General features: G+C 42.1%; 1 protein-coding gene across 3 annotated transcripts; it reads left to right on the top strand.

Moving 5' to 3' along the window:
- The first annotated feature begins 3,786 nt into the window (after window positions 1-3,786).
- On the top strand, window positions 3,787-18,392 carry LOC147318956 (uncharacterized). Of its 3 annotated transcripts, none has more exons than XM_086311184.1 (10): window positions 3,787-3,961; window positions 5,380-5,449; window positions 12,739-14,388; window positions 14,874-14,972; window positions 15,296-15,324; window positions 15,424-15,519; window positions 15,737-15,896; window positions 16,254-16,327; window positions 16,676-16,771; window positions 17,214-18,392. In XM_086311184.1, the coding sequence occupies exons 1-10, from the start codon at window positions 3,944-3,946 to the stop codon at window positions 17,460-17,462; spliced, it is 2,541 nt and encodes an 846-aa protein (XP_086167310.1). In that variant the 5' UTR covers window positions 3,787-3,943; the 3' UTR covers window positions 17,463-18,392. The 3 variants fall into 3 exon arrangements, with proteins under 3 accessions (XP_086167310.1, XP_086167311.1, XP_086167309.1); XM_086311185.1 differs by lacking the exon at window positions 3,787-3,961 and adding an exon at window positions 4,820-5,124; XM_086311183.1 differs by lacking the exons at window positions 3,787-3,961; window positions 5,380-5,449 and having other exon boundaries at window positions 8,820-14,388.
- The last annotated feature ends 1,053 nt before the right edge of the window (window positions 18,393-19,445 follow it).

The following is a 19,445-nucleotide window of genomic DNA, read 5'->3' on the forward strand; positions in this document are numbered from 1 at the left end:
ACATTTAGTGCAACTGTTACATCTGTTGGAGGAAGAAGGATTCAGTATCATCACCCATCTGTTTAGTCTGTCTGTTGTCAAACTGGAGAGGTCATCCTTAATATTGATACAAAAATCTCCTTTCTTACTGTGTTTTCACTCTGCATTTGGCCAAGATCAGTGTCACTGCTGGTAGCATGAGGTGATACCTGGACCCTACAGAGGTGGCACAGGTAGTCCAAATGCTCCAGGATGGCACATCGATACGTGCGATTGCCAGAAGGTTTTCTATGTCTCCCAGCACAGTCTCAAGAACATGCAGGAGATTCCAGGAGACAGGCAGTAACGTAGGAGAAACTAGGAGAAACAAGGCTGTAGAAGAACGTTAACCCATCAGGTGCAAGGATGAACAAGATGAGCACTACGAGAGCCCTACAAAATGACCTCCTGTTAATGTCTCTGACCAAACAATCAGAAACAGACTTAATGAATGTAGCCTGAGCACCCGACCTTCTGTAACATGGTTCAGCATGATGTGTTTTTGGTGGATCAGTAATGTTCTGGGCTGGCATATCCATGGAGGGAGGCACAGACAGGCTGGTCAACAACGCCCTGTCTGACATTAGGTATTGGGACGATATTAATGGATCTATTGTTAGACCATACACTGGTGCAAGGTCCATCTATAGTTCGGTGCATCTATCCGACCACCAGGTTGCACTTCCCATTGTTTAGGAGTTCAGTGCAGTCCTGGTCCAGACCTGGGAGGGCATTCCCAGGACACCATCTGTTGTCTTGTTAGGACCATGCCCCAGTGTTGTCAGGCAAACACACACACAAGTATGTGGGGACCATACAAACTATTGAGTACCATTTTGAGTTGCTGTAATCAAATTTCAGCAAAATGGACTTGCCTGCCACATTACTTTTTCTATTATATTTTGGGGGTTTCTTTGAATTCAACCATCTGTAGGCTGTTAATTTAATTTCCATCAAACAATGTGTCATTCTTTCATTTCAAACACATTACCCAGGCCATACCAGAGATCCAGCATATTGGATATGCTGGATCTCTGGTATGCTGGAGATCTGATGTGTTTTCAAAGTGTTCCTCTTTTCTTTTTTTTTAAAGTTTCTATAAAACATAATATTTTTAGTCACATCTATTATAAATGATCAGACTGTGCACAGAGACATGAAAACTGCTAGGGAGTGGCAACGCAAGTGCTTAGTTATTCTCCTAGCAACATCTACAGTGACTCACCAGCTGTGTATCAGACTAATTAGTTTGCCCTGAAACTTGAGGCGGCATTTTGCAAGAGGTAGAGAAAAAAAGAGAAAATTCCCAGGGAAGATTGATTCTGTGTTCATATCTTTTGGGTGTCAGATTTGGACTTGATAAGCTCTGATGTTTGAAAAATACATCCTATGTGACGCACAAGGTTTTTGTTCCTTTACAAGTATCTGTAGGTTCATACCAACATAGAGGTAAATATGTATTTTAGGCTCATATTATTAACAGTATGAACCTTAAAGGATTTCCCATTTTACCCAAACCAGCCTTCAGATTATTTTTTCTTTCACAAAAATTAATAAAGGCTGCAGCATAAAACTAGCAAAATATGTGGCCGTCCAATTCAAATAGTTATTAGAAAGGACTGGCAAACACATGTTGCTTATATGCAACCATTTATGTGGTTAATGGTTTTGGTGGGTGCCAGAGGCTATCCCAAAAGCACCTTACAGCATGGTCATCAGTTTATCACAGCACTAACACATACACATGCACATGATAGCGCTGCATGATACGTGACACTTAGTATGACAAGCTGTGACAATTTACTGCAGAATTCAGAGAGTAAAACAATTATCTCACATCTTGGGTTTTATTTCTTATGCATACATATAGACACTTATAGTCACGGACAAAATAAAAAACACACTCAAGTAATGGTTTATAACCTGTTTTGCAAAGTGCCGATGACATTATAATTATCTAAGTCCATCATAGCTCCTCATTTGACTGTGTTTGCAAAGTCCCAGTCATCTGCAGTCGATGTTATTATCAATTATATTATGTAAATTATATACCTTTACATAGTTTTGCATCCAGTTTATGGAATTTTTAACCAACCCTGTATTTTCTGGACATGTAAGATACTTAAACACTTATTATTTTCCAAGGAAAATGCAAAATTATATCATGGATTGTTAATAGTCAGATACACTCGGTCTTGAATTCCTAAATAATTTTTTCAAACTAAAATATCACTCAAACATTGTGAGATTATCACACTAATCCCAAAACTGGATAAAGTTAATAATTAAATAACAAAGTATAATTCATTTAATTGGGGTAAGTAAAACATGTCTATATATACTATATGTATACTATACTATATGTCTGTAGTGGGGAAAAAGTATGTAAGCATTTAAATGAAATGACTGTAATGTAACTGTTCAGATTAATAATTAACTGCTTGCTACAGATTCCTCACAACACTTTTTTAGGAGTTTGACATCCAAAATACGCATTTTATTTATTCTACTTTAAACATTCATTCTTAGAAAATAGTCTTATATGGCATTAATTCAATTTATTTCAGCATGCAGACATGATAAAGAAGACCTACCAAAGTTAAAACATCATCGGAATCAGGAAGAAAGGTGATTTAAGTGATTTTAAACGTGGAATAATTGTTCTTAATCATCCAATGGGGCTGGTCTGAGCTTTTTAAAGATCAGTCTACTGAGTTGTTCCCACACCACCAAAAACCTGAGGTTACAATTTTCAAAATAGGCAAAAGAAGATGGTTTCGTAGCCTTTTCCAGAATGTTTAGCACCAATAAATGTCTTTAGTTCACATCATCTCACTCAAAATGAGGGTGTCCACTTACACCCCAATGCAATTAATGAATTAGGCGCATAATTAATTATGATAATAAGTTCTCATTACCTGCTTTTAGGACTTAAATCTTAAATTTAATGGTATTTTAGGTGTCAGTGGGACATCTCTGCTGGAGATGAGGAGATCACTGTCCAAACTTTTAACCTTTAGGTTGTGCTGCGAGTGATTCCTGATAGGTTTGGCCAATAAATTACTTCAAAGATGTGTAATAAGAAAAAACATTCTCTTGTTCTGTTATGTTTTTAAAATAAGATATTCTATACCATTTTATGTCTTTTAATCACTATTATCTCTAAATATGTTTATATAATTAACAGTAAAATAGCTCAAACACTGCCTAATGAGAAATCTCTAACGTTAAATGAAAGTACAAATAAAGTTCAGAGTCAGATTTTCCACCTAATTTAGAAATCCAGAAAACTCCCGTTTTGAGGGTTATTTTCATACAATTATCCATACATAGCCGAAAAAATGTCGTTATTATTATTGGAGCTGCAGTGAAAAAAGGAAGGACTTCTGTCACCTAAATTGTGCAAGACTCTTTGGTGTCATGCCCAAGAATTTTATGTTCTTTGAGCCACAAAGAGCGAATTGTAGCGTGCAGAGGGGGCGTATGGCTGGGAGAGAGAAGGGGGTCTAATTTCACATTGTGTTGAACCGAAACCAAGAGGCCCCCTATACAATCAACACACAGGACACTGAAATCTCACCTGTGCTCTCATAGACAAGTACAGGCTTAATCCACTCAGTTATTTCAGTTAATTGTAAGTTTCGGTATGTACACTTTTATTTGAACTCAGAGTAATCAAAACTGTGTGAGTACTGTAAAGTAATATCGTCTTTTATTACAACATTAATTGTGGGGCATCCAGCAAGTGCAAGCCTTTAGTCTCCTCCTCTCACACTTGAATAAGTGTCCAGCTGAGAATTTGTTCTTATTGCGTTGCTATCAGCAGTGCTATCAGCAGGAAGCAAACAGGGGAGGTGACAGAGAGCAAGAGAGAACTCTGCAGTGGGAGAAAGCTCATTCACTTCAACCACAGCTGAGACAAACCATGCCCAGTGCACCACAGGTGAGTGGATTTTACCGATTTTGAATGATGGACTTTGTTAGTTTTACTTAAATTCCTTAAGCTATATTTACGCATAGCAAGCAGGCGGCTCCATTGAAGCTGGATAATTATACAACAGGCTGATGTTTTCTTCGTTTTCTATTGTACGTTTTTCAGTTACAAAATATTATTTCACATATTACATGTGCAAATATGGTGAATATGTTTTTCTAATGTTTTTTCTAATATTTGAATAAAGGTTTTATATCCCTTAATATTTAAAATGTAATATTCAGTTTCAGTCTCAAAAACATTTAGTGTTATGATGTCTATAAAATGAACCACTTTGAGGATTTTGATTACAAAATCATTTAAAAATTTATACTCAGGTGTTCTGTTTGTAGCATGTGTTGCCTATTCTCCATTGCTCTTTATAGAATAGGCAGTTGCTAATACAACTAATTCCTTCCCTGAAACCTCCTAATATTCCCAAAACATTACATCATTCATGACTGCTTTTGCCAAACACTAACTAGTACATCGACTGAGTCTTTCAGCAGCAGTTTACCAATAAGATGATGTAAACAGGAAGTTTGTGTAAGGAGGACACTACAATAGGTATATTGGCATCATTAAGAGTAAACAGCTTGCACCAAACCAAGAAATTCCTGCCAGTTTTCCTAATTAAACTGCATTTTGACATGGAAGTTAAAATGGCCACTGTTGTCGGTCAGTTTCCAGGGTGGAGAGCCCACAGGAGGCCACCCTGGGATCCAAGGAAGAAGAGGAAAAAACAAGCCATGCTGCTTAGGGGCTCTCCCAGGGGCACTGAGCATGGAACAAACACATTTTAATTGTGTTCACTGCACTGCAAGACACTTAAAAAACAATTATGTGTCACTACACAAAACTAAACTTTACCTCATAGGGGGGATTACCATGCAGTGCTGGTTTAAAAAAAAAAAAGTACCAGAAAATGCTGAAACTAATTCCTTGAGAAACTGTGCAAAAAAAAAAAAGCACAACAGGTTTAAATGTCACATATCACATTACTTTTGAATTTCTTATATTGTAACTCAACCAAACAATTATGAGATCAGTTTCACCAGAACAATTGGAGATTTGTGAAAAGAGAAGACCATTGATGACCATCGACGCTGTCACAGATCAAACAAAGTGCCCAGGTGTGTTACAATGAATGAGCATGGCTGTAATTCAGAGACCTATTACCGTGGGTAAACAGTGTGAACTGTGCCCACCGATACAGACCTTGTCAATACAGAAATGCAGTTATTGTTTAGTTTATTTATCTTGGTGAGATTAATCTTCAATTTTGAGTACAACTCAGTGGATATTAAAAAAAGGAAGGACAATGCAAGATGTTCTTTCATGCTGATAATGAGTTTACTGGGAATTTGATGGGTATTATATAATTACAGGCTGGACGAAGAGCTCCCTCCCTTTCAGGCAGTGGCATAATGACCTCCACTACTTTTATAAAAGACACAGGTATGAGTTTGTATTTTATTCTCTATTTAAAAGCACTGTTCTCGGTGACATATATATTCTGTTACACAGGTGAAATGGAGACTCAATCAATATGTTTTAGGATTGTTTATTTTCCACCCATCCTGCCTATCATTTAAGAAAAAACTTGCACAACTTTAATGTTTCAAGCATATTGCGCCCTCTGCAGCACCTTAGACTTGAAGTTAGGAAAGGAATAAAACTAAGGAATGGAAAAAGAAGACATGGAGTATTTGTTGTATGTTCAGAATAGAGAAAATCAGATAAAATTACTGGGATTTGGCTGGTTTAATAGGCAATATGCATGTCTCACGAAGGAACTTGCATCCATTAGGGCTCAGGTCTTGCATGTTTTTGAAGAAACAAATGCACATCTAACCACTGAAACTATGGGAACCCAGTGCTAATGTCCCAAAAGCAAAGATGTCATACTGCTCTCTCATGAATAAAAAGATGACACACGCATGTTGGCATGGTACCTGTGCACCAGAGTGGCATGCCTTTCTGCAGATAAATACAAGCTTCCATGATTACAGTCAGTCTGTGGTTGCTAGAGACACATGTTTATGTGTCTCAGCTTGTAAGAAATGTTATTACCAGTAAAAACTACTTTTGACTGCTCCTTTATTTAAAGGGGGTTGTCTTAGTAGGTAACCCACATTTAATTTGACATACTTTTTATACGAGACGCCCTTCCTGACAAAACCTGAAAAGGTTTTGTGCTTCGTTCTAAGATTGAACAAAGGAAACCTTTGCTTGTTAGGCACATGTGAAAATCAATACACTGTGGAGCCACTAGGATTATCTTTCTGAATATTGAGCATAATGCATCATTGTACTAAATTTTGCTTCATAGGGCTGTTGGTTAAATGGTCCAGCTGTCCGATCATCATAATGATATCATAAAATAATCTCTGTAATGCAAAATTCAGGTACAATCATGCATTATGCTAAATATTAAGAATGACAGTCCTAACAGCTGATGTTAAGGACAGTGTTAAGTATCTGTTTATTATAATGGGGCGTGAGTGTAAATAGATTGGCACTTATATACTTTCCACTCAATCTGAGCACTGAAAACAGTTTTCTCATTTACCCAATTTCATGCACATTCATACAGCACTTTTATCAAAATTTTTATATTCACAAGATGCATTCATGGGAGCACTGGGGAAACTCTGGGTTCAGTATCTTGCCCAAGGATTCACATGTAAACTGGAGAAGCCAGGGATCAATACACAGATAAAGTTATTATATCTGTCATGAATCGCTGTGTGGCAGGCAAGCAGGAGTGGTGGACCCAAAATGCAGAACTCAGACACGGAAGTGAAACTTAAGGCGCAGCTTTATTGCTGGGAAAAACCTCGTACAAACTAAACTCACCAAAAGAAAACCAAAAGTCAGAACAGAGGAACCAAGGACTGAAACACTGGAAAGAAACACTAAACTGGAGCAGGAGACCAAACACTAGGAACATAGAAGCAGAACACACAGCTAGTTGAGGGTACGACGCGACACTGACACAGAGAAACACAGGGCTTAAATACACAGACGGCAGTAATCAAGGGATGAGAGACAGGAGGGGAACACACCTGGGAGAAATCACAGCTGACGAGACAGGGGAAACGTAAACTGAGCACACTCACATATGACACAAACCTTCACAATAAAACAGGAAACTCAGACACATGGAACCAGACAAGACATTGAACTAAACAGACAGATTCACAAACAGATGGGGTGACACCATAGACAGAGACAGACTCAAAGGCAGACCAAATATAACACACAGAACTCAAACAATAATAATCATCATCATCATAAACTAGAAAATGATAACTAAAAGCGCTGGGTCACCGACCCAGGACCATGACAGTACCCCCCCCTCAAGGGCTGGCTCCAGACAGCCCAGCAGAAACACAAAAACGGACCAAAACCAAAAAAGAAAAGCACCCGACCAGGGTGGGCGGAGGGGGCCCAGGACGGAGGGACAGAGTCCAAAAAGGCCCAGATGGTCAAGTTCAGGAGGCCGACCATGCGAATGGCAGCGGGGCAGGTCCCGATGCCGGCCACGCAGTAGGCAGTGGCGTGGAAACAGTTCTGGGGGCCGACCGTGCGGACGGCAACAGCGGCGTGGAAACAGTTCTGGGGGCCGACCGTGCGGACGGCAACAGCGGCGTGGAAACAAGTCCGGAGGCCGGCCACGTGGAAGGCGGTGGCGGCGTTCAGGAGGGCGTCCACGGTGGCGGAGATGCCCAACAAGCGGCCAGGCAGATGACCGACGATGTGGAGGTGGTAGTAGGGGACCTGAAGGCTGCGTGGCCCCTGCAGCCCCAGGTGAAGCGGAGGCTGGACCAGACGAGGCGGAAGCTGAAGCGGAGGCTGGACCAGACGAGGCGGACGCTGATGCGGAGGCTGGACCAGACGAGGCGGACGCTGATGCGGAGGCTGGACCAGACGAGGCGGACGCTGATGCGGAGGCTGGACCAGGCGAGGCTGAAGCAGAAGCAGAGGCTGGACCAGGCGAGGCTGAAGCAGAAGCAGAGGCTGGACCAGGCGAGGCAGCAGCTGATGAGGAGGCTGAACCAGACGAGGATGAAGACACAGAGGCTGGACCAGACGAGGACGAAGACACAGAGGCTGGACCAGACGAGGACGAAGACACAGAGGCTGGACCAGACGAGGATGAAGACACAGAGGCTGGACCAGACGAGGATGAAGACACAGAGGCTGGACCAGACGAGGATGAAGACACAGAGGCTGGACCAGACGAGGATGAAGCAGTGGCTGGACCAGACGAGGATGAAGCAGTGGCTGGACCAGGCGATGAGGATGCTGAAGCAGATGCTGAAACCGGACCAGGCGAGGCCGAAGACTCTGAGGCCGCAGCAGGCGAGGACGATGAAGCTGCAGCAGGCGAGGACGATGAAGCTGCAGCAGGCGATGAGACTGCAGCTGGTGATGAGACTGCAGCTGGTGATGAGACTGCAGCTGATGGCTGGACGGGCTCCTCGGGCCCCCCAGCTAACGAGGCAGGAGGCTGGACGGGCTCCTCGGGCCCTCCAGCGAAAACAGTCTCAGGACCAGTGGGCACAGGGGCCCCTGGAACACACAGGACAAAACCAGCAGGCGCGGTTTTGTCCTGTCCCGATTCCTCTACCAACTGAGCTATTGACTGGGCTAAGGATTGAAATAAGGTTTGTAGTAAGTCAGGCTGTGGATGTGACTGTGCTATGGGAAGCGAGGCTGAATGTGGTGGAGGTGGCGACTGAGCTTCGGGCCGGGCGGCTAACAGAGCTTCGGGCCGGGCGGCTAACAGAGCTTCGGGCCGGGCGGCTAACTGAGCTGACATAGCCCCAGAATAAACAGTTCCAGATGAAACAGTCTTAACTCCTGGGTCCGAAGGAGCATCAGAAGCACAGTCTTTTGAACCAAAGTGGAAACGATCGCTCTCAAAATGAATACTGTCATTTTCTGGAACAGGAGGAACAGAAGATCTAGAGTTCATGAAGCTGACGTTAGCGGCCTTGGGGGAAACGGTACGTTTATCCCTCGACACAGAAGGCGAATGTAGGGGGACTTTGTCACTCACCCTAGGCGGTTGGTCGAGAAGAGTCCCAGGCTCCTGCCGGAGCCGTGAGTGCTGGCGGCACGTTCGCCGCTTCCAAGTAGAAGAGGAAGCAGCACTGGCAGAATGTGACAAGGAATGACTCGGCTGTGGCTGCTCCTGCTGTGAAGTGGAAACGCTGGGTGAGTCGGGTGGCACTATAATTAGGGTTGCCAACCGTCCCTTAAAAAACGGAATCGTCCCGTATTTAGAAACAAAAGTACACGTCCCGTATTGAGCTAATAAGGGACGCACTTTGTCCCGTAATACAGTGAGAATCAAAAGTAGTCTATAAATGTTTATGGAATTAACACTTTGTTTGAAAACATAATTCCCAGCCCCTCTCCTGCTTTGTGACCAATGAGCTGACACCACACTTATGACAATTCGAGTATAACAATTCAGATTACCGCTCATCTCATTGGTCGAGGAAAGGTCGCTTACAGAGAAAATACCGGAAGACAACAGATGACCACAACAACAAGCATGGCCAACAGGGAAACAAACGCCGACACTGCGGTGCAAGTCTCGGACGACAGTACACCTAAAGCTGGGCAGACACTGTGCGATTTTTTCAGTCGCGTTATTCAGCTCCTGCTCAAACTGCACAATTGACTTGCAGGGGTTAGAAGTTGGTAGGTCACGATGCAGGGTCTCACACTATACGGCCCGATGCTCTGATGCGACCTGAGTGCGCACACTGTGCCTCCATAAAATGAAGGTTATAACAGAAAATCTGTCGCTCTCCCTCTCTGTCTTTCACTCACACAGACACACCACCACCATCAACTTTGCTAAATTGCTAATGAAAAACATTGATCAGGCAGCTGTGACTGAGCAGCAGTGTCGATCCAACTATTTTCACGGTTGTTGTGGTCGTGATCATTTTGTGATGCCACATCGAAAAGGCTCGGATGAGCTTTCCAAAGTTCTCCAAGTTGTGCCTCCGTCGCTTGTGTCCAGATCACACGCTGCACTGCTGTGCTGCTCCGTCTTTTTCACCGACGTTTACGTGTTTGCGCGTGAGCAGTGTGAGCCCCTGTGGTGACACCCTCACGAGCGATTGATGATCGGGAGCTGGTCGTGAGGTGTTAATCACTTCTCGTTACCCCACGTATACTACACGACGCACGATGAAGGCCAAAATCGGCCCGATCACTCAAAAATCGTCTCAAAATGGGCCTAAAACCGCACAGTGTGAGCCCAGCGTTAGAGCAGCAATGTTTGTTCCCCTCAGAGAAAGGGAAGAATGGGAAAAGGAAAACACCTGGCTGGAAAAAGTTAATATGGGCATGTGCAGTGAATATCAGCGCTATGTGGCCAGAAGTGTGATAATATAACTTATTTTGTGTAATAAACAACTGCAAGGATAGATGATTACAACAAATTGATGACTAATACATAAAAGTAATACATAGATGAATAATGATGATGAGTTATGATGCGTAATCATGGGAACAAGCGGGTTTACAAACAGGAGCAGCTGATTAGCATTAGAAAAGCTGAAATAATACCTCAGCTGAAGCCAATTGTACTAAATGCACTAAATGTGCACTGTTACAAGAATATTTTTCTTTCTATTGTTTTCTATTATTTTAAGTTAATCAGGACAGAGTTCTTTTAAAGAAAGATTTACTTATATTCTCAAAAGTTAAGCATGACAGGCTTCTGTTTAAGAAAGAGACCTGTTTTATCGTGTTAATGTTGTCATTTTGAGCTAAAAAATAAATGGCTAAATGATCATTTGTTTCACATGTGTTCATATCACAAATAATACACATCTACTTAAATCAAATTCAAGTCAAATGGTTAAAAAAATAATTTCACACACAAAAAAAGAGCTAGAAAATTCACCACACTGGGAAGGGTGAAGACAACTGGGTCGCCCGGCCCTGGCCACGAGGTGTCCCTTATTTATTTTTCAGGGAGTTGGCAACCCTAACTATAATGATCCCTAACATCTTGTAGAAAGCTTGAGCTGGTGTAAGCTGGTTGCTCGCGGTCTCATAGTAATCCTCCTGGGACCGGCGGGAGCGTTTTCTGTGAGACCGGGGCATCCGGGGGGAAGAAGCAGGTGAGTGGACCGAAGGGTAAGCAGCTAGTGAGGAACGGCAGCACGGAGGCCCTCCAAGCGCTAGCCGGGTCCCGTCAAAGGCTGAGCTGCGCTTCCTCAGTGAGTCTGCTGGATCCATACTGGTCGCGTCGTTCTGTCATGAATCGCTGTGTGGCAGGCAAGCAGGAGTGGTGGACCCAAAATGCAGAACTCAGACACGGAAGTGAAACTTAAGGCGCAGCTTTATTGCTGGGAAAAACCTCGTACAAACTAAACTCACCAAAAGAAAACCAAAAGTCAGAACAGAGGAACCAAGGACTGAAACACTGGAAAGAAACACTAAACTGGAGCAGGAGACCAAACACTAGGAACATAGAAGCAGAACGCACAGCTAGTTGAGGGTACGACGCGACACTGACACAGAGAAACACAGGGCTTAAATACACAGACGGCAGTAATCAAGGGATGAGAGACAGGAGGGGAACACACCTGGGAGAAATCACAGCTGACGAGACAGGGGAAACGTAAACTGAGCACACTCACATATGACACAAACCTTCACAATAAAACAGGAAACTCAGACACATGGAACCAGACAAGACATTGAACTAAACAGACAGATTCACAAACAGATGGGGTGACACCATAGACAGAGACAGACTCAAAGGCAGACCAAATATAACACACAGAACTCAAACAATAATAATCATCATCATCATAAACTAGAAAATGATAACTAAAAGCGCTGGGTCACCGACCCAGGACCATGACAATAACAGATCATTTATTCTCTTCAGCTCTCCTTCTGTGGTGTATCTCTTCAGCCTAGTGGCCAGGGCGGTGAGCCTTTGTTTGGCACTTTCTAGAGCCTCAGTTATGGACATCTTGTTGTGACTCTTTTTCATTCAGAACCAGTGGAGTATATGACTTCACCAGTCTGTCTGTCTTCATTTGAGGTTATTGCACTGATCTGCCAGGTGCTTTCTACTCAATCAAACTTCAAACATGCTCTGCGACTTTTGTCATTGGATCAGCAGGCGTAGTAGCATTTCATAAATTCCATATGCCAGTTCTTGTGCATGTATGTCCATGTTCAGTATGTCCTGGTTTGTCAACACCTGATGGGGAACTTTTCAGGCGACGTCTGAGCCAGTTATATATCTTTTGCTCATGTTCCAAGGTAAGCTTCAATAGCATTGGTGCCAAACCCGAGGGCACTATATAGATATATAAACATCTTAGGCCCGGTATTTTTTAACAGATTTATAGTTTTATCAGCATAAGTAAAAAACAAAATAGTTTGCTCATATTGTGAATCTGTAATATATGGTTTTTATGTTGATTTGCACCTGGATAAAAAAAGGGTAAGGCATATTCAGAACCAGTTACCTGGTGTTTGTGCCAGTCTTTCAAATAGAAGCTAAGATATTGCATGAAATCCTTGATAAATATCATCACTCATTATGATTTATTCTCTGATCACCATAATATTAGAGAATTTTATAAAAAGTTTCCCAGAAAATGCAGTCCATGCACATTATGCAATGTTGTTAAAAAAAATCCACCCAATCCTGTCTTATTATGTTTCCTCCAAAATGCCCAACTTTACAGGTATTCTGCGAGTCCTCCCTTTAGGACTATTTCTGCTATCCATGTTAGTATCAGGAGTATCAGGAGCAGCCACTACCACCCCACAAAGCTCAACAGCACCCAGTACCAGCCAGCCCTCTTCTACCACCAATGAAGGTATTACAGTGCTCACTACCCATTCTTCCTCAGCCACTAGCCAGTCCACATCGGCAGGCACAACATCAACCACCGGTGAGTCCCCCACATCCACAGGCACAGCATCAACCACCAGCGAGTCCCCTACATCCACAGGCACAGCATCAACCACCAGCGAGTCCCCCACATCCACAGCCACAGCATCAACAGCCAGCGAGTCCCCCACATCCACAGCCACAGCATCAACAGCCAGCGAGTCCCCCACATCTACATCCACAGGCACAGCATCAACCACCAGTGAGTCCCCCACATCCGCATTAACAGGCACAGCATCAACCACCAGTGAGTCCCCCACATCCACATCCACAGGCACAGCATCAACCACCAGTGAGTCCCCCACGTCCACAGGCACAGCATCAACCACCAGTGAGTCCCCCACGTCCACAGGCACAGCATCAACCACCATTGAGTCCCCCACGTCCACAGGCACAGCATCAACCACCAGTGAGTCCCCCACATCCACAGGCACAGCATCAACCACCAGCCATTCCCCTACATCCACAGGCACAGCATTAACCACCAGTGAGTCCCCCACATCCACATTAACAGGCACAGCATCAACCGCCAGTGAGTCCCCTGCATCCACACTAACAGGAATAGATTTGGCCACCAGCCAGTCCCCCACATCCACAGGCACAGCATCAACCACCAGTGAGTCCCCCACGTCCACAGGCACAGCATCAACCACCAGTGAGTCCCCCACATCCACAGGCACAGCATCAACCACCAGCCATTCCCCTACATCCACAGGCACAGCATTAACCACCAGTGAGTCCCCCACATCCACATTAACAGGCACAGCATCAACCGCCAGTGAGTCCCCTGCATCCACACTAACAGGAATAGATTTGGCCACCAGCCAGTCCCCCACATCCACAGCCACAGCATCAACAGCCAGTGAGTCCCCCACATCTACATCCACAGGCACAGCATCAACCACCAGTGAGTCCCCCACATCTACATCCACAGGCACAGCATCAACCACCAGTGAGTCCCCCACATCTACATCCACAGGCACAGCATCAACCACCAGTGAGTCCCCCACATCCGCATTAACAGGCACAGCATCAACCACCAGTGAGTCCCCCACATCTACATCCACAGGCACAGCATCAACCACCAGTGAGTCCCCCACATCTACATCCACAGGCACAGCATCAACCACCAGTGAGTCCCCCACATCCACAGGCACAGCATCAACAGCCAGTGAGTCCCCCACATCTACATCCACAGGCACAGCATCAACCACCAGTGAGTCCCCCACATCTACATCCACAGGCACAGCATCAACCACCAGTGAGTCCCCCACATCTACATCCACAGGTACAGCATCAACCACCAGTGAGTCCCCCACATCCGCATTAACAGGCACAGCATCAACCACCAGTGAGTCCCCCACATCCGCATTAACAGGCACAGCATCAACCACCAGTGAGTCCCCCACATCTACATCCACAGGCACAGCATCAACCACCAGTGAGTCCCCCACATCCACAGGCACAGGCACAGCATTGACCACCAGCCAGTCCCCCACAACTACACCTGCTTCTATAGTTGATTTACCCACCACAATGCAATTCCACACAACCTTACCCACTTACACAGGTATAGCATTTACTGACACGCAATCCCTGACAAATATACACATCTCTGGAAACTCAGTATCTATCACTACTCAATCCTCCCAACTCAGGAGGGTCACCAAGCACTGGTACCAATACAAAAGCCTTTGGCAATGCTGTATCTTTAACTTCTATCCACTCTTTTAATTCAGCCAATTCTACTAATTCAACAACAAACTTAACAAACTGAATCAGTAAAGTTGAAGCAATATTGAAATGTATTAGCTTTGTTTTGTATAACATTTTGTCTCTTCAAGTCTTTGCTAAATGTACTTGTATATTGTTTACATGATCAAAATAAATTAATAATCAACCAATCAATCAATTCCTTGTCTCCAGTTGATTCTACGACCACGACCAAACCCACCACGGCAACTACCACTTCATCTTCCTCCTTGACTTTGGGCACCAGTTCTTTAACCACAAAGATGAACACCAGTCAGTTTTTTATGTATTTATTTCCTTACTTATTTGTTCATTCATTCATTCATTTAGTGTGTGTGTTTTGCTGTTTGTTTGTTTGTTTGTTTGTTTGTTTGTTTGTTTGTTTGTTTGTTTCTTTGTTTCTTTGTTTCTTTGTTTCTTTGTTTCTTTGTTTCTTTGTTTCTTTGGGGAGGGGTATTTTTTATTCATTCATTTTTTCTTTTTTTCATTCATTCACATTTTAATTTGTTCTTGCATCAAAATTAAATAGATCTTTTACAATCAATGTTGTGTTGCTTTAAAAAACTCCAGTCATGACATCTGTCTCTCTATCACAGGTGACATGACTGAGAATGGAACCACTAAGGCAAGTCAAATATTCTCCTTCTTCTGTTCACTTATCTATGAGTGTTTTTCATTCCTTCAAGCCTCTTCATCACATGCCTCTTAATTCTCTCAAATACAGATATACTGCCCCTCATTCAACTGTAACTACTCTGACTGCTATTCAATGTACATCAGTCAGAACACCACTCCGTGTGCTGTCGATAATTGTTGTCAGGTAGGGCAGTCAGCTAATGGCACTAAAAACTAAGAAACTATTTGAGCCATAGCAATTACAAATCCCTCTTTTTAAGGAATTGAGCAGTCAAAAGATTGCATGGTATCTATAACTGACTATTAAAGGGAAAATACATTTATTTTTTCTAAATAAATTAACATAGTATAGAAATTAAAGAAATTAGATGCGTCTCTCTAATCTTTCTGTTATATCTCAGTTGTTAAGGCAAACAGACATGTGGTATACTGCCAGCTGCAGCAACTCTTGTGCTGACAGCTGCAAGAATGCCTCCCAGACCAACTGTGCTGTGAACTGCTGTAATTTCACTGGCTGTCTCAATTACACTTTTGCATCCATGATGAGCATAACAACCAATGGTAACTACACCTTTCTTTTAAATCACTTCATTTGAGCACTCATAAATATTTTATGTTTTACCATGCTCATATGTCTGTGAAGGTTCTCAGTCATCCAGGTCATCGTAGTCAAAGGAGCTTGGAGAGAAAAGCATCTGGACTTCTTTAAGTTGCTTTAAGACGTTTCTTAAAGTGGACCAAGGCTGGCCAAGGGTGACGCTAGCAAGTCTTCAAGCAACTTAAAGAAGTCCAGATGCTTTTCTCTCCAAACTCCTTGAATTACCATGCTCCTGTTGTCTTTGCAAATGATCAATTTTTAAATCTAAAAAAAAAACATCACTGTATATTGTTTTGTTCTTCTCCTTTATCTACTTTTAGGAACTCAAACCACAAAACCAACAACCACGCAGGCCCCTACTACAACTACTACCAGTCAAACAACAGCAAACAATGTAAGAACTGCTGGCTGCATGAATGAATCTTTTGGCAAGCAAATGTGCATGCGGGAAGAAGGCTGTGTATCACTAAACAAAACTAATTTGGCCTTTAACACCACAGTCCCCTTTTCTTAAATGTCAGCTACAAACTTCCTCTGTTCCTTGCTTCCAACAGAATCACTATGTTTAACAAAAGTATTACCTTTTTTTCTAATAATGATTATCTTTGACTGGTTAATAAACTGCCTGTCAACAATTTAACAAGTTAATGGAGTGTGGACTGAAAAACCACTTTGTCCAGCAGTGTAAATGAGACTTGGTTTGAAATAAGTTTTATGTTTCTTGCGCTGTTGTTTTTGTCAGGGAAACAAGTGCCGTGCTGGTACATGCACCAGCGCAAACTGCTATACAAGTTTCACCATGCTACAAATGTGTTCCTCCTCAGAACCACATTGTCAGGTAAGAACATTCAATAGCATAAATATAACATTCATTAATTTTTCCAGCCTCATTGCAGTTGTTTTTTCTGAGCTTCTACACACTCGTATTTCTGTTTGTTTAGTGCTTTTAAAGCTGACACCGTCTTCATGCTATCCTTGCTTCAGCACAAACTTTGTTATAAATCTATGAATTTACTTTCTGAATTTATCAAAATTTGCAGAATATACAAGAAAAAGGAACCAGGGGGCATAAAATGTACCAATATGAACTCAAAATAGCTTTTTATTTGAATCGGTTAAGGAATAAATTATTTATACAAAAGAATCTGAAAAACAAACATAAGAAGTACCTCTACGATACATTTTATGAGCATAAATAAACAAACTTCATTAGCCTCATATTTACAGTTTTTACCATTCATAGGCCCTACACCGATCTTTCTCACTCATTGTCTTTGCAGCTGAAAAATGAGTCTACAGGTACTGCCATAAAATGGACAGCGGGTTGCACCAACTGCACTGGCTACACTGCTTGCAAGGCTTCAACCAAACCTCCATGTAATCTGGAGTGCTGCAATGCCACAATGACCTCTTGCCTATGGTTGAATGGCACACTAAATGTTCCCTCTTTTGCCACAAGAGGTCCATATCTTCACACAGAACTGATAGCTTCCTTACTTTGTATTGTTGCTATCGCTTTTCTGCTTTGAGAACATGCTTGCTCAATTGCTGTGTAGCGCTTTGTGTAACTCCTAGTTTCTCCAAAGTTACAAAGAAAATGTAGAAAAGATATTAATATGAATATTTTTATATTCATATGTAATTGTATAGGTATGGAAATATGGAAAACATTAATTGCAATGTTGATTGTGCTTCTTGTTTAAACTTTCCAGTCCCGTTTATGTCTGGTTCCAGACCACTGAAATGGCTTTGAACAGTATTTCTCTATGAAATACTATTTTCAGGAATCCAGAAAAACAAGCCAGAAGCAACATATCAGTTGATCATACAAGTGATCTTTATAAGCAACAGATTGATAAAGTAAAATAAACTTTTAAGTTATTTTAAACCGCTAAGTACCTTGTTGTACGTTCGGAAATGTCCTTATCTATTGCCATTATTGATATAAGATTAAATCTCTTCTTCAAGCTTTTGTTGTAGTAATGCAGATACAACTACATGCACTTTATAAAACACAAATGTTGTGCTGTAACAGGGAGTTGTCTTTTGAAGGTTTGTTGAATAATTCCTGTAGATGTAACATTAATGACACATGCAAGTCAGTGCACTTAGCTACATTTTGTGATTTTGAGGTATTTACTATATGATTTACAAAGTATATTTTGTGGTACATTCATGTTGCATCAATGCTAAATGAAATTAGAATATGTGAATTCTAGTTTTGTGCACTGTACACTATCAAAAATGCCTTAAAATAAAATAAAATAAATCTTATGTAATATGTCTGATAAGTTTTTCCCCAGCTACAGCTTTCGGAGTGTACTTAGTGGATCGCGGTTTAGCAAAGTCTACATTCCCTCAACCTAAGTTCATAAAGTAATCACATAAATTCCCTTGTTTTGTGTTTTTTTTTTTTATCCATAGCTCCAGTTACAGTACCTGTTACTTTTTAGAATAAGCTTTACATTGCAAAAAATACTGACTGTTGCTAGATGGGAAGCCATGTTTTACATGTCTAAGTTATAAGCTGTTCAGTGAATTAGTAATTTGAATTTTATGGCAGCAACACGTCCCAAAACATTTGGGACAGAGGCAACAAAAGGCTGAAAAGGTAAGTGGTCCTAAAAAGAAGCAGCTTGAGGAACCTTTTACAGCTAACTGCAACAGGTCAGTAAGATGCCTGGGTATAAAAAGAGCCTCTTTGAGAGGCAGAGCTTTCCAGAAGTAAAGACAAGAAGAGTTCCACTAAACTGCAAAAAACTGTCTACAAATTGTGGAATAATTTCACAATTGAATGTTTCTCTACTTAAAATTTCAACATCTCATTATCTACAGTACATAATGTCATCAAAAAATCCTAAGAATTCAAAGAACTTACTGTGCGTGAAGCCCAAGGCTGAAGATCACTATTCAATGGCTGTTTTGCACAGGTTAAAGAAGACTTCTAGAAAACATTGTTTGTGAACATATTTCACCATATCGTACACAAATACAGGTTAAAGCTCTATCATGCAAAAAAGAAGCCATATGTGAACATGATCCAGAAATGCTGGCATCACCTTTGGACAGAAGCTCATTGACTGAGGAAAAGCAGAAAATTGTTCTGTGTTCAGATGAATTTTGAAATTCTTTTTGGAAAACGTGTAAGATGATCCAGCCTAAAGAGCACAGAGACCACTGTGTTTGTGATCAGCAGTGAGTTTAAAAACCCGCAATTCTCGGATCATACCAATATCAGGGGGGATTCACGCACAGTCGTAAATTCCCACAGTGTGCACTATGTGCTTCGAATATTGTGTGTACTTTTTGTTTTATACAGTTGTCAGCCAGGCATCTAGCTATGAAAAAATTACACTCCAAAAGACCCCGGGCTTCTGACAAAACAACCCGGGCTTAAGCCCAGTAAGCCACTCCCATGCTCCGCCCCTGATTCTGACAGTTGGATTGGTCTTATAGGTATATACAGGTCTAAGAGAAACATATCCTCCTATCCAGATGACCTCTTCAGGCAA

This window comes from Aulonocara sp. 'chitande type north' Nkhata Bay, linkage group LG11 (genome assembly GCF_057382095.1).
Source record: "Aulonocara sp. 'chitande type north' Nkhata Bay isolate Kocher_YH1m ecotype deep benthic linkage group LG11, A_spYH_male_GT1.1, whole genome shotgun sequence".
Lineage (NCBI taxonomy): Eukaryota > Metazoa > Chordata > Actinopteri > Cichliformes > Cichlidae > Aulonocara > Aulonocara sp. 'chitande type north' Nkhata Bay.